This window comes from Antennarius striatus, chromosome 22 (genome assembly GCF_040054535.1).
Source record: "Antennarius striatus isolate MH-2024 chromosome 22, ASM4005453v1, whole genome shotgun sequence".
NCBI classification, from domain to species: domain Eukaryota; kingdom Metazoa; phylum Chordata; class Actinopteri; order Lophiiformes; family Antennariidae; genus Antennarius; species Antennarius striatus.
Window position 1 is genome coordinate 12,184,476 of NC_090797.1, and position 23,272 is coordinate 12,207,747.

The 23,272-nt window shown below is 39.6% G+C and overlaps 1 protein-coding gene across 6 annotated transcripts in view; it reads left to right on the forward strand.

The window, feature by feature from the left end:
- Nucleotides 1–2,228: 2,228 nt before the first annotated feature.
- osbpl8 (oxysterol binding protein-like 8) overlaps nt 2,229–23,272 on the forward strand; it is a 60,425-nt gene continuing 39,381 nt past the window's right edge. For 3 of the 6 annotated variants that reach the window (XM_068306827.1, XM_068306831.1, XM_068306833.1), the window contains exons 1-2: nt 2,259–2,539; nt 16,699–16,787. In XM_068306827.1, coding sequence (XP_068162928.1) covers nt 16,737–16,787 — 51 coding nt within the window. In that variant the 5' untranslated portion in view covers nt 2,259–2,539; nt 16,699–16,736. The other 3 variants (XM_068306828.1, XM_068306830.1, XM_068306829.1) reach the window with 3 other exon arrangements.

The following is a 23,272-nucleotide window of genomic DNA, read 5'->3' on the forward strand; positions in this document are numbered from 1 at the left end:
GCCAGAATCTTATCATATAGGCAGACTGGTGTATAAACATGATTTGTAAGAGTAGCACGATGTATGTCTGAGGCGAACACTCTGGAAACAACACGATTCAATCCTGTCTTACAACTGTACGTTCAAAAAGCTGAAGTTTTTAAGTCTTTACAGCTGCTTTGAAGGTTGGTTTCCCCCCCAAAATTCGACAATAGGTGCTTGTTTTTCTATTGTAGTATCAAAATTATTCAGTGTTCTGAGTTTCATCCTTCATTAGAAGTAGAATCAGTATTGCAGTAGAGTCAAATGCACAAGGGTTTCATGTCCTAAAATCAAGACATTCATTACTACCCATATAAATGCGCAAGTAATGTTGACTCCAGTTACTAAATTCCATCTAGATAAGCCGTAAAAGTTTTAGGATGCTGCTCCGTGAAACTGTGGAATAACAGTCCAGTTTTTGGGGCCTGTAGGTCCGCAGCATGTCTAAAGGAGGAAGAATAAAGCCGTGTGTGTGCGCGGGTGCGCGTGCATGTGCGCGCGCATGTGTGTTGTGGTGTACGGTATTTGTATCAACAGCACAATTTAATTTGTTTCATGATTATTCCAGACCCATGGAAAACTAGTTGCTTAATAGTAACAATTTATTTTTAATATTTCTTCGGACAACAGAATATATTATCTTCAGTCCCTGCTGAGACTGTTGCCCCCGCGAAGCGGCCCCGGATAAGCGGCTGATGATGGATGGATGGATGGACATTTGCACATAATTACTAAAAACACAGAGGAGTTTGTCTCAATAATATCTGACATTTAGTTGGAAATCCAAAATAGGAAAAGGAAAGAATGGAAAGCATGGTGATTATTCCAGATAAAATGTAAATCTACAACAACAACAACAACAACAACAACAACAACAACAACATAATAATAATAATAATAATAATAATAATAATAATAATAATAATAATAATTGTTATTATTATTATTATTATTATTATTATTATTATTATTATTATTATTATTATTATTATTATTATTATTATTGATTCGATTTATATAGCACTTTTCTTTTCTTTTTATATTAAATTCTTTAAATCTACGTTGCAAGGCGGGGAGTTAAGCTTCGGATACAATTTAATTTATTTTAAGGAGAACGTTGTCACAGATATGCTCCAAAGCCCCCCATCAGCCACAGGATGTCACTCTTTCTTTAGCCAGTTGAATTGACGTGCCAATAAAAGGATAACACCACATCCTGTCATAGTCAAGTTTACACCACCGCCTTCCACATGTGAGTCGATTTGGTTTATATGTCATGTTTCATACGATTAGTATTTATTCCAACATTAACACTTTTCAGCAAACATGTATAGGATTTCATTTTATGACGTAATTGACCACACTTAAACCAAAGAGGTTTAAGTGTCTTTTTTTTTGTAAGTTCATTCAATTGTTCAGCATTTACCATAACTGAGCACGAGGCCATATACATTAAGGAAGTAATTTATACACAAGCTATTCAGGCAAATCAAACGATCGCCGAGCAGTAACGAGTCTGACGTCTGCTGCTGTTCTGTCAAGATAAACTCAATGAGCGGATATTGAGTCTTTGGCTTTCAAAATAAATCGGAAACGGCGCGCTGGTAACCCTTCAATATGATAATAAATAAACACTTGACTGATACTGTATATCAGAAATCAATATTTCTGTGGCAAGTAACACTACACAACAAGAACAAAATAGAGAAAAATCAAAACATTACCTAATTTATCACTTACATTATGTTGCTTTCCTCCAGGATTAATAAAGTATATATCTATCTATCTTAAACAGAGTTCCGTTTAACAATTGATGACACTTAAATGATAAGGCAAAAAGCTTTTTCCAATATGCAGATAAAAAAATATACTAACATATTATCACATACAAAATTTTTTACATTTCTTTCAATGTGATAAAATTTAACAGCTAGTACTGGTTTGTGCCGAAACCTGCAAATCTGGAGACGTAAGGGTGTTGGAAAAAGTGGAAACCATTCTACGCAACAATAAAGGTTTTTAGGTGCAACAAAAAAAATGTTCCAATTAAATATATCATTACAACAATGAACACTAGAAATAAAGACAACATGCGCTCTATTTTCAGAACGCTCTATTTTTATATTAAAATAGGGCGCTGTATTTTAATGTGAAAATTCTAACCGGAAGTGTACCTCATTTCGGTTACCTTGACCACTGTCATCGTAAAGCAGTGGTCGAAACTGTGCAAGGTGAACTAGTGGCTATCTAGTTGATTGAATATCGATACGTAGACAGGGGAAATAAATGTAATTCAGTAAATGTAAAGTGTATTTTCTGATTATCCAGACCTGATTGTTGGAATATCGTGATAACATTGCTGTGAGCGCGACGCGATACGTCACTGTATGTCATAGCAATAACTTGAACGTTAAAGCGCGTCAGCTAACAGCTAGCAGGCAAACAAGCGTTCACAGCCAGCGTTTCCCTCCGTGTGCCCGTCAGACAGCCTACCGGAGGTCCCCGAAGGACGCCAAAGGTAACTGACAAGCAAACAAAATCACTAAAACAGACCAGTTTTTCCATCCACCAGTTTTCATGATCGCCGTTAGCATAATTGCTAGTTCTCGATATTTGTCGTTTTAAGAGTTGACAGCGACGACTCTGCAGTCTAGCAGCGCGTACTATTATGTAATAAACTCAGATTGGTGATGTATGAGTTATTACAGCAGCTTCGCCATCTCTTTATGTTTCTGTAAATTACATCCCAGTGGTAACATTTGAGTCGTATGTGCATCGTTAGCTTGTTAGCAGCTGTGCGTTACAGGACGTGGTGTTTGTCACCCGGCAAAATGACCTGTGTTGAGGCATGCATCATTTTACTGCAGTCAGTTGTTTTGGGCGAGATTTTATGGAAGAATATGTCAAAAAGACATAATCTGGGGTTTTTTTTTTTTTTAAAAAAAAGGGATTGTAGTGGATATCGTGCTGTAAACACATTTGGCTTCGCATCACCGAACACGTGATCCTGATGCCCTGCGTCTGCAGCCTCCCCAGCTCCGGTGCTCTGTTTCCACTTTCACCTGACCGGGGAAACCGGACACCGGCTCGGCTGTCAGAACGCTTCCTAATCGTGTCGGACATCCGATGCGTCCTGTAAGAACCCTGGACTGTCGTCAGACATCGGACACCAGCCCATCGTGTTGTTTTCTGGAAGCTTCTCTTCCTTCCTCCGTCTTGCATGTGCGCTTTGAATATGAAAGCTGAGGTATAAAGATAATAATGAATGAAAGGCAGAGAACAATTGATTTATAAATAACAGTACAGCATGGGCTAACTTGTTAAAGTCAATGGTAAAAACACCATTCAGTTGATTATTCTGTGTACCCTGTGGGCCTAATTTAGGATTTACATACTGTATTTACATGTTTTCCATTCCTCTCCTTATTTGCATGTCAATCCTAAAGTTTCCATGCCAAACCTTTTTGATATCTGGTCTGCAATCCAAGACCACAAGCAGGAGCAGCTTATTTGTTTAGCTAAATGGAGTTTCCATTCTGTCTTTCTTGAACTGCAGTCTTTTCCCTGAACACTCCTCTGTGCAGGGAATTTGAATTTTGGCTCATCCCTGTGAGCGTCTGAGTTGTGTTGACCTAAACCAGCGATTGGTACTTTTTGTTTGGTTTATTGAAATGGAAAATGAATTGGAAATATTTTTTCACCTGGTCACACGGCTTCTAGAACAGATACCCCCTTTTTATCTTTATGTATGAATGTCTTTTTTTGGTCAGACGGTTTTTGGGGTGCACCCAAAAATTACTGTCATTATAAACCAGTTACAATCTTAATTTCTGAATGTCTTTTGTACTTTTCTAGAAGAATGTGAAAATACTATTCCAACTAGTATTCTAATGTCTCAAAAACATAAAATTTTAGGAACTAGAATCAAAGAATATTTGTTTGTGTTTGCTTGGGGAAATGTTGAAACGTTCGTTTGTGATAATAGTTGTGTGTTAGATCTCTGGTGACAGACTCATCACTTCATTAAATTTCAAATTCAGTCTGAAAATTCTTACTTTTAGTTTCATGCAAATCCCAGGCAAATGTACAGTTTTTTTTCTAGTTTGGATGTGGTTTATGGTGATATGACGTGACTGAATTGTAAATGAAGCCATGTCACGGTGGTCTCTTTTAGCATGTGTGTGGTTCTGGGCTTGAATAACACATTACATGTGCATTAGTTGGTACTTTAACATTTAGCAGCATTATATTTTCTTGAAATATTAGAAAGCCTTTATGGAGACTTTACTGTAGATAGTCACTTATGTTAATGAACCTGGTTAATATTGTCATGTGCTTGGCAAGGGAATATTCCTGCTTCATGTAAAAATCCATTAGGTAAATTGGGTTCTTGCTTAAAATTCTAAGCACGGTCATGCTTCACATGTAGGGCAGAATTCTGCACGTTATTACAGAAATGAAAGGTGGTGTTTTGTGTGCAGAGTAGCTCTGGTTTGTTTTTCTTACAGCTTTATTAATGTACACGTGTGGCAGAAACCAGATAAAAAAGGTACAATGTGAAGGACAAAATGTAGTGAGCAGATTATGAACAGATTTATTTTAGACTGTTTTTCCAGCTGTGTTTTGTTGATAACGAAAGCCACCGTCTTCTTATGTAGACATCATTTATGTTTTGTTGTTATCAACGGTACGTTTAAATAAGTCAGTTCTCATCTGATTCATTCTATGCATTATAGATAGACAGCCTTTTTACACATAAATCAATGTTTATGTTTGTGGTCGAGATACCGAAAATCTGAAATGGTTGAAAACTGCTAATGGTTACACTCATAGATGAGTAACTACCGATTAGTGCTTATATCAGCTGATACTAGTGGAGCGAAACGCCTGTGTGTTTAGTATTTAATCACAGTTATGGTTCTTTAAAAGAAAGCTAACCCCGAAATGATGATACATATTTTCCTTTTAGCTGCAGCCCTATTTATCCATTTAGATGCGTTTTTGGACGGGTTGCCTTTTGGTCTCGTGGCAGCCACATCAAGAAACAGTAAAAAACAGCAAAGTCAAGTTGAGTTCCTCACCGAGCTAATATTTACCTGTCAGCAATGTTAGAGTCTCACAACAGCCGTGCTGCCTCCAGCCTTTAACACAGGTGGGAGATGTGAGAAACACTGTGCTGCTGGAGTGTTTGTGAAAGAGGGTGTAATCTTCCCAGCCGGTGAAGATAGAAAGTTGCTTGTCAGGTTGCATTTATCTGTCAGCAGAGCACAATACATTTTAATTCACCATGTCTGTGTTACATCCAGTGGGAACGCCTGGCCAATAGGAGGCTTGAAAAGAGCTATTTTTATTGGGAATAAACCGTATTATTGCCCACCTTTCATCTAGTGGCTTCCTCCCTTCATTATTCCACTTTTATCTACGGCTCCCCGACATCAAACTAAACAGAACACACACAAGGCTGACATTCACACCTATCTCCAGGGCTTAAGGGTTTACATGGTCCACTGCTGAGCAGGATCTGTTCTTTGATGGAGTGTGGGTGTGTCAAGCCATCTATGAATGCCTCATCCCATTAACGTCAGCGTTTCGCCCTTGTCAGGCTCCCAGAGCATGAAGACAGGACACATTTTTACTGCGTATCTAAAATGCAGTTTCCCTAAAAGAGAGCGTCTTGTTTCAGTTTTTCGACTTAGTGAGTAAAAGTCCAGCTGCAGTGACACTTCGAATCCATTGATCCACAGTCCCGCTAGGGTTGCATGTGTTTGTTGAAGAACCGATAACAAATTGAAAATTCCGTGTCAGATATCTTTTGAACTAATATAGATATTCGAGGTCAGCGTCATCATCATCAGTGGTTCAGCTCTTTCAGTGTGAAAGAATTCAGTGTGAAATTTGATAGCTTTCATTTACAAATCATGAGTTTACTTAGCTTGGCTCAAGCGGTGGTAAGATTCCCCTCTCAGAGGAGTCTGGTTTTTCTGCACACACGTCTTTTATTACATCCGGCAGACCTGTAGAAGACACAGTGTTTGGTCCACAGCCCCCCAACAAAGACTTCGCTGGGCTTATCCACTGCGTCACGAAAGCTGTAGGTGAAGCTTTTGCCTATGATTGGCCTGAGTGTTTCAGCTGCAGCATAGAACATCCGTAAGACAAGGCAGAATAACACACATCCAGGGTTACACATTGACAGGGTGTGCAGACGGCAGTCAATGCTACCTGTTTGTACAAGTTCAGCCGATACTTAAACAGTACCTAAACAAAGGTACTGCATTAAATGTTTCCTCTGTTATTGTATTTATGTAGCTTCAGCAGTTCTGATGGCTGTAAATGTTTTTCCTTTTTAAAAATTTTGAGATTAGGCAAAGCTTCGCGCATCGTTCCAGGTGTCTGTTCACCTCAGAGCTGATCAGAGGTGAGATGACAACGCTTTCATACACAATGATTGTCGTACCCAATGATGCCACATCTCAAGTTTGTGTTAGTGTTACCAGATCTCCTTCAGTTGATAGGGACAGTCTCGATCATTTGATGCCAGTATGTGCTCATTGAAAAGTTGTGTACCTCGAGAGATTAGAAAGCTAAAGTGGGGCTCAGTTTAGTAAGTGTAACTCGATGATGTCATTGCTGAGCACCAGTCAGAAATCAGGTGATTTAATTTTTTTAAAAATTTTATTTTATTTTATACAGATTAATTTAACGATTATGCATAATTATTATAATTATTCTGATTTTCTGACATCACGTACCATCATATTTCACAGCGTTACCCAAATATGAGTTGATGTTTAATTTGTCAGGGGAGGTCATGACGGTTTTGATTGAACTCGTGTTCAGCAAGGAAACAGTTTCATATACCAGGAGGTTATGGTCAACAACAAATGAGTTTTAGGTTTTGACAGACATTTGAAAGACAGGAAGAAGGGAGTGAACTGAGTGACTCCATACCATTGAATTTAACCTGTTAAGAGTAAACAGCCGTTGGGTGAAACCTCACTTCAACTACACACCAGTGAGGAACTCCAAAACTATGAGGCATAGAAACATAATGTTTGTCTCTATGAATGGTAAATTGTGTTTTAACAACAAAAAAAACAACAACCTTTGCCTGATTTTCTTCCTGGATAAACATCTTATAACAATCATTTCACAGTCAACCTTCAGTGTATTTACTCAACAGTAGCTGTAAATACAAAAAAAGTACAAAGATTTCTATAAAAGCTTTAGCGAGAGTAGGACAGGGCAGACTCTCTGTCTGCACATTTGGATAGCCAGAATATCCAAAGTGTTCCAACTGTTATTTTGGGTTTTCTGTCATCCACTTCATGCTAGAAAAGTCTTTGTAGGAAAACCTAGATGGATGTTTCGTCTCTCGTTCAAGAGGTTTCTATTCTTCAGAATGTCTTCAGAGCTATTCTTTAAAAGTCCAGTTGACTTTATTCAACATAAAGAACAGCACTAAAGAAAAATACTAGAGAACACTACTCTGGTCCACTGTGTTGCCTCCTGCAGCAGAGCTGTGGCCGAGCAGATAAACCTGACTGATGCTTCAGCAGCAGCTTCAAGCGCCAGGCGTGTGTGTGTGTGTGTGTGTTTAGGTGTGTTCTAGAAACAACTGGCATTACAGAACATTAAAAAAACCAAACAGACAGCCTTCATTTTCATTGTACGAAAACAGGCAGCAACAGTATGATTATACAATATAGATGAAGTAAAAAGACATGTGACAGACAGGTCATATCTAATAAATGTACAAACTGTGTGTGTGTGTGTGTGTGTGTGTGTGTGTGTGTGTGGGTGCGGGTCTCCCACCATCATTTTTAATTATCTGTGTTTAATGCTGGGAGATACTGCACACAGACCACAACATCAGTTCACTGTCTATGAAATCAAACAAGTCAATATTGCTTTATGAGTTTACACACACTCACACACAATTCTGTTCTGAATGATGCTGCTCACTGATTGGTTGAAGACCGGAACATTCACAATTGTGCTTATGTTTTTATTTCAACATACATTTCAGTTTGTTTTATTTTCATACACATGTTTCCTGTGGGTTTATCACCAGAACGTGACGTAGTTCCTCTGGGTGATTTGATTTGATCAGGTGTGTGTGTGTGTGTGTGTGTGTGTGTGTGTGTGTGTGTGTGTGTGTGTGTGTGTGGAGACTGGGTCAGACCCAGCAGAGGATCCTTCTCTGTGCAGCCTCCTCCTCCTCCTCCTCATCAGCGAGCAGAGGGAGCTTTACTGCTGCCCTGCCAACACCGGCAGCATTGCAGCACCGGCTTATATTATAGAGGGGGAAAAAAAATATGGTGATGTCATTTCTGTCTGTCTGTTCTCTCTCTCTCTCTCTCTCTCTCTCTCTCTCTCTCTCTCCCCCCCCCCCCCCCTCTCTCTCTCTCTCTCGGATGCTGTGTTGTGGCTTTCACTTCTTTCGGATGCCTGAGCTGTGTCAGGTAGGTGCTTCCTTCAGCTCTCTGCGCTCTGTTACACATGTGCATGCTGCTTCATCCCATTTGCATTGATGTTAGTGTTAAAATACATGTGCACTTGATCTGAATAAATGTAGTCTGCTTGTGTTCCTGTTCATACAACTCTCTCTTGCGTGGACTTTTGCTGTAATTGTGTGTGGAAGACTCCGAGGTGAAACCAATGCTAAAACACACATCAGTGTGTGTCCTGACACCTGGGCAGCTACTGTAAACGTCTGCAGGTGGCAGAATACAGAAATATGTTGAAATTTATGGCACCGATTAGAAAGAGATGATGACTATAATCTTGTCTTTCCTCCGGCTTCCTCTTTTTTTCCCCCTTGTGCTCATTTCCTCAAAGGTCAATCTCAGGGCACAAGAATAGCGTGACCTTTGCACTTCATGGTGGTAATTCATGGTGAAATCTGCCAATCCTTTAAACTGTAAAATATGGATAAGGCTGAATGTAAAGGAATCTCTGCCTCGTATCTTTCCTGTTATGCAAAAAGACACAATCAGACACATATTCAAGTCGGGCTGCATGCGTCATACACATTTTCATGGTAGTGAGCGGTACTTCTGTGTTCTGTATGATATTCCTCTCTGTCTCTGTGGAGAGGTGAGTTTGTTCTGAGCCAACAGGCAGCTATAAACCGAGCAGCTGCAGTGTTTCTCCTATGAGGAGACTAAAGGTCATCACAGTCTCCTTGACACTACGGGAGTTTAGACCTTCCCATCACACTCCTCCTCCGTCTCATCAGCATTCTTGCCCACCTGCCGCTCAGAGGGATCAGATGCATTGATGTTAGTGAGCGATGAGTCACCCCTTTTTGCCTTTTGAAAAGAAAAGAAATGCAGTTTTCATTTTGCAATCTGACCTTTTTAGTGGCGTTCCACTTGTTTTGTAAGAATTATGCTGTCAGTGATATTATAGCAGAATGGGAGCACCGTTTTAACCAGGTGAAAACCACCTGCCTGTCAATGGAAGCTAAAACACACCAGTCCTTTGTAGGCATGTCTGTTCCTGCAGACGTCATTACTCTAATAATAAAGGTTTGAATGTAGGAAATGGGCAAAATATATAAATGAATTATTTAGTGCATTTGTTTAGGATGAAAGAACAATTATTTAGTTGACAGATAGATAGATAGATAGATAGATAGATACTTTATTAATCCCGGAGGAAATTTTTCATACGCTGCTTGCACATTTTTCTGTGGTCTATGCTGTAAATATACTCAACTATTACAGATGGGAGTTCTATTATTTTTCCTTTTTTGTATCTTGTCACCTTTGCCTGAAGCCAAAATGTTCCCAAATGACAAACAAAGCATCTCTTAAGGTAGACACAAATCTGTTTCCTGACAGTTTGTTCGCTCTGTGTTTGCACTGATGTTTTCCAGCCTTCTTTAAGGGAACATGGACCAACACTGGTCGGACAAGACAGAGAACTGTACATAATATATTTTTTAAATGATGGTAAATGGGCGCGAGCTCATCTACTTTCGTCCACGTTACTGTTTTCATTTCATGTCATTTTTCAAATATTGGTCTGTTAACTTGGGTTTGTGTGAGAGATAAATAGTCAGACAGTCCTAGAGGTCTGTGCTCCAAGTCTGTCAATTTTGTTTTAATTTAAGCTTATTTGGGACATGGGAGTCCCAAATCGTATTCTTAAATTACAATTTACGTAACAACATTTGGCTGATGATATCACAATATTTTTGAAAATCTTGCTTTTTCATTGGACCAGAATTAACAGTTCAGTTTGCTCCATGTTTCAGCCCTAGTGGTACTTCCCATGTACTTCATTACATCCTGCTAAGCGGTGATGTACTGTAATTGTCAGTGTTTGTGTTTTCGTCCCTTCGTCCACCAAATATATTCACATGCAAAATGAAGAAGAAGAAAAAGCACATTCAAAGGGGATGAAAATGAGATGATGGCCTTGACCTTGAAAAACTAGGTCAAGGTCAAATTTTCACTTTTATACCTTTTCAGGTACACATCTCTGAAACCTGATGAGATATAATCACAAAACAAAAAGCAACATTTTCAGAAAGCCAGAGGCACAAAAAATGTGTAGGTCATGGTAAATTTTTTAAAAACAATTTCTCCGTCTCCCTCCCAATTCATAGCAGTGACCATCATTCTGCCCCAGTTCATTGGGCTGTTCTCGGTGTTCTGTTTGGCCTCTCGTGAACTGCACTCTAACGTATTTGTGTGAACTCTAACCGGTCACTTCAATGAAAGTATGTGATGCAAGCAAAGTCACTACACACTTCACACTTGCTTCACTTGGCCCTTCAGAAACCTGTGGGCGATGTTGTTTTGAGTGCAACTAAGACAACCTATCAGGCCGGAGCAGAGGAGAGCCGCATCATTGATCAGGATTGCGAGATGCATTTAAGATGCTCACGCGCTGCTGAAATGAGTCCAGAACTAAATGATGCAACTTCCATAAACAAGACGTTTTGTACGTTTCTTTTTGGAGGCGGGCGGTTGGCATAGGGGGTGGGGCAACAAGTCTCTCTAAAAGACCAAAACAATGAATTGATCCTAATACCAGCTAATGTGTAGCATGCCTACACTGTTGGTGATAGAGCCCCATTTTGTTCCTAAAACTTTTCACAATGGATCCATGAGTCACACTGTTGAACTGGGTGAAATTTCCCTGCATGGATCTGGATGTGCACATACAGACACACACACACGTTTGGACTGAATCCCACTCACACCACTGTGTTGTTTCCAAACAGTTGTTGCAATACCAAGCTGTCTTATTTAATCATATGCACATTTTTATGTGTATTTCTGATCTGAGACGAGCTGAACTTACTGAACGAGTACAGACACAGAAGGCTCACATACTTTGATCGCAATCTTGATTAATGAGATCCTATCAAACTGTGTTTTATATAATTTGCGATATACTTAAATGTCTTTGACATCAAAATCATGATCCATCCAGCTACTGTATATTCTCTACGTTTGAAAATGAATATGACAATGAATGCTCAGGTATTGTTTCGGCTGCTGACCGACAATGTTTTTGTAGAATGTAGGGAAACAGCTAATGGATAACACAGTAAATGAAAAGGCCACATTTATGCAAGTGGTTTCTATTAAACATCACACAAACAAGCACAGTGCAGTTTATTGTCATTATAAGGTGGGCGTTTACACCCTCTGGAGCCAAACCCTCAGGATACTGAAAGAAGCTTTATTGTGAAATAGACAGAAATCATGTAAAGGCAGCTCGCGTTTGTCGACTCAGCAGCCTGTTGATGGATGACATTTAATTTGAGATACTGGAATTACTGCCAGAAAATTGTGCAGGAGGGTTGGTGCTGCAACTTTCATTTTTTTCAAGACAACAGAATCTTCTGCCCTACTTTGTCCTTCGATGTAAGTCTCGTAAACTGATTGCAAAATGTTCAGTGTCACATCTTTACACGTTTTATTTTTGTCCATTTTACATTTAAATCATCATCAAGAAGCCAAAACATTTCTGGATTGTCTGTGTTCAATAAAGCAACCTTCTGTTTCTGCCTGCCTGGCTGATGACTGTTCCTCGCTGGCTGACCTTCAGGGTTCATTCTGTTTAAAGATGTCTCCCCTTGTGTGCTGTACCAAACAGGAACACTCTCTCATTTTTTTGTTTGAAATTTCAGGGGAGATCATTTTGGAAATCATAAGTGAACCGTCTGCCTCTGGTTCCTGACAGGCTGTCATTTCTAATATAGCATTGTGTTTCATAATCCTCTACAGGAAATTACTTCCAGCTATCGAGTGGTATTTTATCTAAAATTGATGCTTGGTACGTCTTAGAGCCCCACAGATCCAGGGTTTTAAGTCAGATTTTTTTGCCATTCTGAAAAGAAACAGTATTATAACGTTTCCGGTTTTACGTTGAATTGGTGTACCTGAACAAAAAATATAGTTCCTTATAGTAAATATAGTAAATATAAATAGGTACGTGGCTTTATGACTTTTAAATAGTCCTAAAGCTACCTACCTAGACGTCCCTACAGTAAACAGAACAACAGCACTGATCCAGTTGCAGAGCAGAGGATCAAGAATCAGAGGGCGATGGAGAAGTTACGGCTTCTTATGATGAAACATAGTTTCAAAGCTTCAAAGTTTCAGAGCAGCATCCGGGGAACTCTGCCCCAATGAGTTAATGTCTAAATCAAACATTTTTTTTAGATTGACAAACTGCAGTGTTTACCTGTTAGGAATACAATCTAGATTGGGAGACTGCCTTTTCCTTGACTGCTGGTGATGTGCCTGAACTGCTCTCCTCTCATCACGCATTGAGTGAATAACAGGAAGGGAAATGTAAGGTCAGAATGAGAAAAAAAAAGGTATTAACCGGTTACTATTATTTTGAATAACCGATTCTGTTCCAGAACATTAAAAAATACGACGTTTTTGGTTTTGTTTTCGTTCCTGTCAAAATACAAAAAGTTTCTGGTCTCTGTTTTCGTTCCATGAACCGGTTCAAAGCCCTGGAAAGAACTGTGAGTTTGATTTAGTTAGCGATAGAATTTATATTTCTGAACAGTTGCCATCATAATCATTAATTAGTTGCTGTTCGCATGGTAACATGTTAAACTAAGGTGATGAAAACAGTTCTTCGCTGCACAGACCTGCTAGCATGACTATAGACTGTAGTCTTTCATTCTCAGACAGGGTGTGGCTGCCCTCACCCACAACCAATCACATTAAGTCCATCGGTATTTGTGGAGCTGGAACAGGTGTCATACAGGTGTGAATCACTGACCCATCATTTATTTTACGTGTTAATATTTCTGGAATATTTGTACTGGGTTAATGTGAGTGGAACAAAAGACCATTTCAACCACTGACAGAAACCACTGTCATCTGAATTAAACTACTCTACAGCAGCACATCTATCACTTTTTCATTGTGTGTTGGAAATTATCCTGAAAGCTTTTTCATCAGCAGTAAAGCGCTTGTTCCGAATGACAGTATCACAGAGCCTGGCGATCACTTCAAGGAGTGGCAATGAGGGAGAGTTTGAATCATCAGACAGAACCATAGAAAGAGATCTGTCTCTGCTGTACCATCAGTATTGTTACATCCTCACCCTTTGCTCTCATCTCTCATCTACTATGGTGGCAAATTGATGATGTCAGTCAGCTGCAGGTAGTCGTTCCCCAAGCAGCCAGTAGTGATCGGACCCTATAGATCTGTTCCTTTGGTTGTCAGAGAGCTGCCTGGTCTTTTGAGGTTGGTCAGCAGCCCCATCGCGATAAGCGCATGCCTCTGAATGACTGATCCTCAGATGCCCTTGAGTTTCAAATGAAAAGTCAAAATCAAAGTGTGTCATCGCTGCAGGTTTGGAACATTAACAATAACAGCAAGCAATTTTAAAAAAGGCTTGTAGTAACTTCTATTATTTCACAACAAATATTTTCCAAAATTGTAAACCCAATAAGCAATATATTGTCCTGACTTATTAGGCATAATGGTTGATATCATGCAGCAGTGGGAATTATTATTCCCTCCGTAAACGAGTTTGCATTTTTTGTGGTCGTCCATCCGTCTGTCCAGACATCCATCCCTCCATCTATCCATCCATCTGTCCATCCATCCATCAATCAAGTATAAATAAATGTACCGCTTTAGAACAGTCCCAAAGAGTCCTTAAGAGTACTTCATTGCATTCCATCACAAGAAACCAAACGTTAACACCGGAGGTTATGACGAATATACTGTATATCAGTTCAGATGTTTGTTACCCATGTCATTACATATTATCCACTGTTATTGGTATTGGTGGCGGCCATGAAAAGAACAGATTAACCCCTGGTTTCAATACAAGGGAATATCTTTTTGGCCGAAGAGCAAAAGACACAATTCATCAAATAGCATTTTTGTAAAGAATATCTGTGTTTAAATGTTATGTAATTCAATGAAATAGTTTCTGACACATGTCACTCAAAAAGAAATATATAAAATTCCTGCCATATTCCCTAGACGGTAGCTGGAAATAGAATGCACTTACAGAGCTAATCTGTATTTAGTCATCCATAAAATAAGCTGCAAGAAAAGCTGAAGCATTTCGTACTGACAGAGTCTGTCTGGTTAGGAGTAGGAGCTAAATACTGAGCTGTTAGTTGTGGAACCATAGATGAAACAGGAAACCTTGTGTATTCCAGAAGCATGTTCAAAAAGTCAAAAGTCAAAAAAGTCAAACTTTCATTATTGTCTTTATACACATACACAGATGGTACAACGAAATTTCAAAGGCCAGATGGAGTGTTGGTCCAGAGCCGCTGCACCCCGGGCGCGCCACCACTACGGTCCAACATGACCTAATATTACCTGTCAATGCTGCAATACATGTAATAATAGAGCTAAATATTGACGGGAAATGAACATGTTTGTCTCTCTTATAGTTGCATCCATTGAGTTGTGTGATTTTCCCACCTGTGTGTGGCAGCTGCTTCAGGCTGAGTTACGGTTGGATGGGTGAAGACTATTTTGAGGGAGAGATGAGAGCATCTTTCTTGGTGTGACGTCACCTTGAGAGTCAAGGATAGATCAAGTGTGTTGAGCCTGTTGGAGCACTGGAGCATCACATTAGCAGAGCGACTCCTAGCGGATCTGGTGACCTCTTTGTTAAGATGTCCTGTTGTCCTCTGCCAGTCTGTCATGGCAATACCTTCTCAAAGAGCTGATCTCATCCGATCTTGGAAGCCAAGCTGCTGTTTTGCTTTGGTAGAGTTCTGGAGGAAACTTATCTATTTTCTTAACACTAACAAAATGTCATGGACATTGTGGAAACACAAGAAAAATGTATAGTTATTTTTTCAGAGACACATTGGCCCGTGAGTGTGAAGGTTTTTGATGGGCTGTGTCAAATTTGTCCACTTGAATTTGACTTTAAGACTGAATGGGTTGAATCACAATAAAGTTTTGTTGGTTCCCAACAATTTCAGCCTGCTTATGAATTATAGCAGGACAAACATTTCAGAGTAGTCCAAATTTCCTCATACATGTTGTGTGCAACGTTTTTATTGCTTGGTGTAACAGGAAAACTTGCAAGGTTCTCCTTTTTCAATGACGAAATTAGAAAATGGTTTGTTTCAAATCTGTCTGCCCTCCATCATAGAGATCAAACATTAATATAAACAAAATCAGAAAGAAATTATTACAAGTATTTTAGAGTTAGATACAAAAGTTCATTAGTGAAGCTTACGAAAGCTTAGGTGTTAATTTGTAAAGTTATATCTTGTTATTAGTGATGTGTGAGCCATATGACTGTCTTAACACAGGTTAGAATTACAGTGGATTGGTTGTTGGGCGTAGTGTAAACCTATTCCGTGAAGAGACATACCACAAAAATGTTTTTGGGTTAGGGTTCCTTATCGTCATCTTTTATCAAGAAAAAACTTAATCATATTGTGCTGCTGGTGCAAAAGCAGGTCTAAGTTAAATTCACTTTTATGCTTTAAGTATACAGTATCATGAACAGAATGGTCAAATTGCTTTGAAGTAGATGTGATGTCAGCCCTTATATAACATCTAAAGTGAGACAAACACACTGAATGGTGTGTTTATTCCTTCATTCCTCTGTTTCCATAAAGGTCAAAAACAATGTAAGGCTTTAGCATTCTTAAAAAGAGAGGGAAAAAGATGGATTGAAAGGATGCATTTTCAAAGGTGTTGTCGGGCTGGGTCTGCCGTCCTCTCCTACTTGCACTAGAAACAGTGTTTATTAAAGGCCTGGAGCGACAGCACCTGCGTTCTGGGTGAAGAGGAAGGCAGAGGGGAATGGTGAGCAGGTTTCTGCTGCACAGAGATGACAGCCCTTTGTGGGGCCTCTCTATGGTAACAGATGAGTAGGCATGAATGTTCAGATAAGACCAGTCTTGAAAAATAATCATCCCACGTGCATTTGAAGGGCACTGCAACTGCATGACTGAAATCAAATTCATTCAAAGCCAACGAGAAATCACTAAGTGAAAGAAATTGTGGACTTCTGTAGAATTATTATTGAGGTACACCGCCGTCGTGCCCAGAGTGTCCCCCACCTCTCGCCTGTAATTCTGCTGGGATACGCTCCAGCAACCTCGTGACCCATGAAAGCAGAAGAAGTGGATAAGAAGATGAATGAATGAATGAATGCAGTATTAATTAACCTCTCATTTCTTTCACGTAACAGATATGCAGCCATCGGAACAGCGCTGACTGAGAATTAACATGAAGATGGAGTCCTCTGCTGAGTCCCAGCAGGAGCCGGAGAAAACTTTGGTGAGTCATTACAGCCCCATAGGAAATAGCACAGTATGAAGAGCCCAAATCATGAGTCTAAGCTATTATTCTGAAAATAGTTTTGAGGAAATCAGGAACGACCAAAGTATGACAGTTTACTTGCATAAAGGAAACATAACTTCCCTCGTATAACTGGTCTTCATTCCATCTTTTTGTGTAATGGTACGTCGGACAGGGTTCCTATTTCCTGCTGCGATCAGTGACTCATGCGCGCACAAGACAACAAAACAGTTCACAAGACTTGGTCAAGCAAAATTGTTTTTGTGCACATTTTCCTCCATAGGAACAGAATTTGACATTAAATGGGCAACGAAAAAATTAAAATGGTGTCATCATCCAGATTTTCCTTTTTGTTCTGCACTGAAATATAAAGTTTGTTCTGCAAGTTGAAGGAGCCTGTTTAGAGACAAACCTAGCTTTAAAGTAAGTCTCTGTGTTCATTATTCATGGGGGTTAACAAAAACACTCCAAGTGGCTCCAGAAAGGACCTCATCAGCTGAAGAAGTCACCCCAGGTAGCTACTTTTGGGCTCACTGTAGAGGAAGTGTTTGAATTCAATGACCAGTTCTAAACATCGACAGGTCCACTAGCAGCACAGTGACATACTTTACAAATGAAGAGCACATAGTAATATTACACACATGCTTTTGTGGATACATAAATCTATAGTGTTTCCACTACTTAATCATTATAATGTGAATACGGTATTTTCCGCACTATAGGCACACTGGATTATAAGGCGCATCTGATTTATTAGGCGCACCTTCAATGAACTTTAATGAACGCATTGGATTATAAGGAGCACTGTCAGCTTTTGAAAAAAATGTAATGCTTTTAGGTGCGCCTTATAGTGTGGAAAATAATGTAGATATTACTATTCTCCATCAAATCAATGTGTAAAGTGTACTTGTGTGACTATTTAAGCCCTTAGCAACTTTGGAAGCAACCATGGTGGAATAATGTTGAATTCTGATTTAATTCCCAAACATATTAAGGAGATACCTTCCTGTGTTTTAAGTACAACTGCAAGGATGGTGTCCATCAGCAATTCTCTCTTATAGGATGTTACTTTAGTTTTTTCTTTTGCATAACCTACCTTGGACCAGGTCAGGTATATCAACATAATTTGCCCTGGGATTTGTTCCAGTAAAAAAGTGAATCGGGACTGTAACCGGCCACTGGCCACTCGTCCAGTAAACAGTAAATTAACATGAGAAGAAAAGGTGGATGCTGAAGCAGCTTCAGAAAGATAGATTTATGGGTGATGTCAAGTCAAATGTCAATATTTTGACACATAATTTAGTTTTAATGCATTCATCACAGCTAGAGATGTCTGATTATATTGTTGACTAATCCAGAAACAGATTGATTGGGAGATGCCTATATTTAAAAACCATTGTAGCAGGTGTTGAAGTGCCAATACTTTATGTAAAACTCAATAGACCAAGCACATAAATGTATGGTTGCTTTTTCTTAGAAGCTCTTCTTGAGGATTTGGACTACTGAAAAGTTTCAACTTATCGGAAAATCACCTCAGGACATCTCTCAATGAAATTGTTGAATATTTTTAATTTTTTTGAAACAATGGCATTTAATCCTGAAAATAATCTCCTGATTAATTAACAGGGAAAATAATCATAGTTGCTGCCCCTGGTTGGGATGATAATTTCTCTTGGTTCAGCTCCAGGTGTCGTGATTATATTCTCTGTCATTATCGCTCTGCAGCCATTTTCTGCTGCAAGTAGCAGGGCAATTATAATTACAGATAACGGAGCTGATAACGGGACTGGCCATCCTTCCCAGAGGCATCCACACACAATGACACTGAAGGAATGTAGAGGAGCAGCACCAACTGCCCTTTTGTATGGCCAATCTTGCTTAGAGTGGAAATGGGCTTTATTAACACTCGCTCTCTGTTGATAGTACCACCTAATTTATAAGCCGGCTTTGTCTGATTTCTATTTTAGTTGCTGCATAATTAATCTCCACATTCATACTGTAAAGTGGTTTGAAAGCCAGACTGGTGTTTTTAATGCTATCTTTCTGGATTTAATTGAATTTGGTGTGTATTGTGTGCATTTTAGCAATTAACCTTTTGGGGAGCAGGATGGTTGGAGGAGCAGCATCAGCTGTTTGTCTCTTCTCTCTCCTCATCCTGACATCCGTACAATGAAGAGATATTTCGGAAGGTTTTCGTCTGCAATGACTCCCACCCTCCCTGCCCCTCCCATTACATACACCCACCAACATTCAGTCTGCTGTCATGTATGCATTGTGCGTACTGTAGTGAAATCTGGGGACCTGCTGTTCAAGATAAGCAGCAATGAATAGCCACATAGACAGACATTATGCACTTTAACAATGGGCTCAAGGTAGCTTAGAGGCACGAGAAGATGATCAATGAGTAGGAGATCACTGACTGCAGGGGATTGGAGCAGCTTTGGCAACACTACTCCATCCCCATTAGAGGAGCTGGTAGTGTTAGGTGGCTGCCAGTGTAAAGACATCGTACATTAATGCTGGGATGAGGGGCCAAATTATTTAGTGTAATGTTTTTTATTGGAATCTCTTGGAAACTAGGTGGTTACTATTTCTACATGGTGCAACTGTAGCAGCATCCATCAGTTAGTCCTTAGCAAATATATTTAACCAATCACACATTTCTTGAAAGCTTGACCCATGATTCACAAGTTGTGTAAGTTGCTGTGGATGAATGAATGGATGGATGGACGGACGGACGGACGGATGAATGGACAGATGGATGGGCGGACTAGATAGTTTTTATGTTACCTGCAAATTTACCCCTGGGTGAAATGAACTACCTGTTCACAAAAATACATTTTCATATATCAGTAAAATAATGTGATACATATACTGTATGTCAGGTCAGGTAGTATTCCAGGTACACATTTTACAAAGTTGGGGATGCCCTTGCACAAAATCAGCCAAAAACAGGTTTACTGAACCTGTCATGGTTTTGTCAGTGAGATGCTGACAACACCCTTACAGTACAACATTTCTTGGGGCTGCATTGTCTTATGATCATTTGATCCATTTGTTGATTCGTCTTGCTTGTATAGCCAAAACTAAAAAACATTGAAGTCACAGATAAATTAAACCACCCAATGTTACTACTATTCAGGAAACCTATGCTTCATTCTGGCTGCCATAAAAAGAAAAGCAAAGATAAGTCACAAATAAAATTCTTCCAAAAAGACACAATAACAGCAGCTGTGCCAGACACATACATGACTTCAGGCTTAAAGTAAGGAGAACTGAGCATCAGTCTATCAGCAGTCGGACTCATAGTGCTACTGATAATATAGCTGGCAGCCTGGTCACATCACACCCATTTTCAATAGTATAGTAAATGATAAATAAGAAAAAAAACTTATTTTTGACTTGGCTTTGGATATAAAAAAACCCCAGTAACTTTTAAAGACTAAAAGCAAGACACAAAGAAAAACAGGTGCAGTTGAACATTAACTAAAACAGTGAACACGCTGATTGTCCCCTGCAAAGGCATGTTCAGCACCCCCACCTTAACAGAAGAATCAATATAATCCTGTAACTGGGCCAACGGGCTGGGTGGGCTGCCTTTTTGTGTGCAGTCATCAAGATGGTATGGATTTATTTGCGCTTGGAATGAAGAACTACATCGATTGAAGAACTGGTAGAAACTTGTGTGTTGTCCTCATGTGTCCAGTAACAGATTGCTTTTCCTAAAATGCTTACCAACCCCAAACATTGCAACATATTTATATTCACATTTTTCAGTGCCAAATTCAATTGAAATACATCTTTCTTGAAATCCATAGTTCCTTTGGCTGGAACAGGGTGATGTGTTGTAGTATTGATATTGGTATACTGTGTTTCAGCGCACAGGTCATAAATTCTGCTGGCATCAGTCCAGAGATGAAATGTATAAGTCAGAAGTGATAACCACAATTTACATAAAAGTAAAAAATACAATATCATTCTCTTTATATTGGCTGTGGGTGTGTGACTAAGCTTTGGATTGGCACTCTAACGTCAGTGACATTATGAGTCTCTAAGTAAGGGCCTCTGTCAGAAGGTTCTGCTTCTTTAAAAAAAGACTGAATTGCATCTTTTTTCCACAAGAAAATGGTGCCAATAATTTTTTCCTGCTGCAACAGTCACTCTAAATGGTTGTGGGTTTTTTTTATTTTAGCTCTCTCTTTGAAATGTTACTTTGACTGCAGAAAAACAGCTACAAATATGAAACACAAAATTATATAATGAGGTAAATTATTTTGAAAAACATCAAAGAAACAGAGGATCAAGCCACATCAACAATGGTAGCGGTGATTATAGTGATGGTGATGGTGATGATGATTATGATGATGATGATAGTAATTGGAAATTAAACCAGTTGCGTCATTGTGTAGCTGAAGGTGTGACCTTCAGCTACACTTATAGTTCACAGTACGGAAACAGTCGTCTATTATGATGAAATGAAGACATGCATGAAGTTTTGATGTTTCATCCTTGAGATTTTCCTCATTTGACTGGCAACAGAACAACATTAGTAAGTAGATTTGCCAATGAGAGGTCTTTGAGATAGGTGGTGTATGTAAAGTTAGTTGCGTTATTTTCCAGTGGAAATGATCCACGGAGGTGTGTTTAGGGTGAGGTGCGTCAAGCCTGGCTCCTGACTGGCTTCTATGCAAGTAACACACTGGGTCCAGTTGTGTTTCTGTCTGATGCCGCCGATCAAGCTCCTAATTTTGTCTTCATCCCTGGAGAGAGGAAGCAGAGCAACGGCAGCATGAAATAAGCCAAGAGCTGTAAAAGACAGAAGACTCTCAAAGCCACAGACTGAATCACATTCAGTACTTTGGCCTGCAGCTGAGCTCTTTAGCTCAAATGGTCCGTGTTCCAAACCAAATGAGGCTTATATCTCTGAATGTAAGGGATGTTGTTTGCTTGTGAAGTAGGTTGTTCTGTTTTCACACTTCTTGCAGGAAGGTGTTTCATTGCTGTAGTGTGGTGCGAAGATACGGTGTTTGTTTGTTACAGGACAAATAGTTCATCTTATCCAGCTCCATAATGTGATTCATGGCCTTCCTCTGCCTCAGCAGGTCAATCCCAGACCCCCCACCCAACTCGTCCCTTCTTATTTCCATAGAATATGTCCCACTTCTTAGGTGGACACGCAGAGTTCCATTTTCTGATGCAGACTCAAAATTCTGGGGTTTTCTAGTGAAGGAACAGTTGTCTGTTTTTTGATGAATGAAAGCAGCTTTAGCTTTACTAAGTGATCTGAGAGCTGCGTTCATTCACATCGATGACACCACTCATTCACAAACAGCCTCAGCCTCAATTTAATGTTTTTGTTTTTAATTGTATATACTTATTATGATCCCTGAAGGGAAAATCAAGACGACACACTCTAGTAACTTTGTCTCTCTCTCTCTCTCTCTCTCTCTCTCTCTCATATATATATATATATTCATATATATATATATATATATATATATATATATATATATATATATATATATATATATATATATATATATATATATATATATATACATTTTTTATTTATTTATTTATTTATTTTTACACAGTATATATATATATAGAGAGAGGGGGGGGGAGGGAGAGAGAGAGAGAGAGCGATAGTGCTCTTTTAGAGATAGGATGAGGTGCACAGTCACCAGCGAGGAGCTCGGAGTAGAGCCGCTGCTCCTCTGCCTCGAGCGGAGCCAGCTGTGGTGGCTCGGGCATCTGTTACGGATGCCTATTGGACGAGGACACACTGGAGAGACTATATCTCTCGGCTGGCCTGGGAACCCCTCACGATTCCCCCGGAGGAGCTGGAGGAGGTGTCTGGGGAGAGGGTAGTATGGGCGTCTCTCCTGAGACTGTTGCCCTCGCGACCTGGCCCCGGATAAGCGGTTGAAGATAGATGGATGGATGGGACTTGTAATTCATTCATCGACCTTAATCATTTCCTCTTCAGCTGCTTTTCCAAACTTATGGGTGACAGGTTCTTTTGGAGGATATCCCAACTGGTTATGGGAGAGAGGTGGGATGCATGAAAAGATGCATAAAAGTTTCTCATGCAAATACACAAATAACACAGCTTACTGTGCAGTGAGGTAAAGTCATTCTGTTAAGTGTGAAGCTAAACAACAACCACAAACCCGCCCATGTTGTGCTTCAGTAGCCATTTTTATACAGAGGTCACACAACGGCGAAAGCCCTGCCTTGACACCTTTGTTTGTTTACTCCGTAAAAAACAATGACAGAACAACATTGCCTTGGTGTCGATCGTGTTCTGTGCTTTAGTGCATCGCACTGTCTGAATCTCCTGTGTGTTGAGCAACCTGAAATAAACAATGGATTCACATGGCAAAAACAACCTTTACCTACATTACATTGTGGCTGATGTCACCCTCAAGACCTCCCACCGTCCTCTATTGAATGGCTGAGTT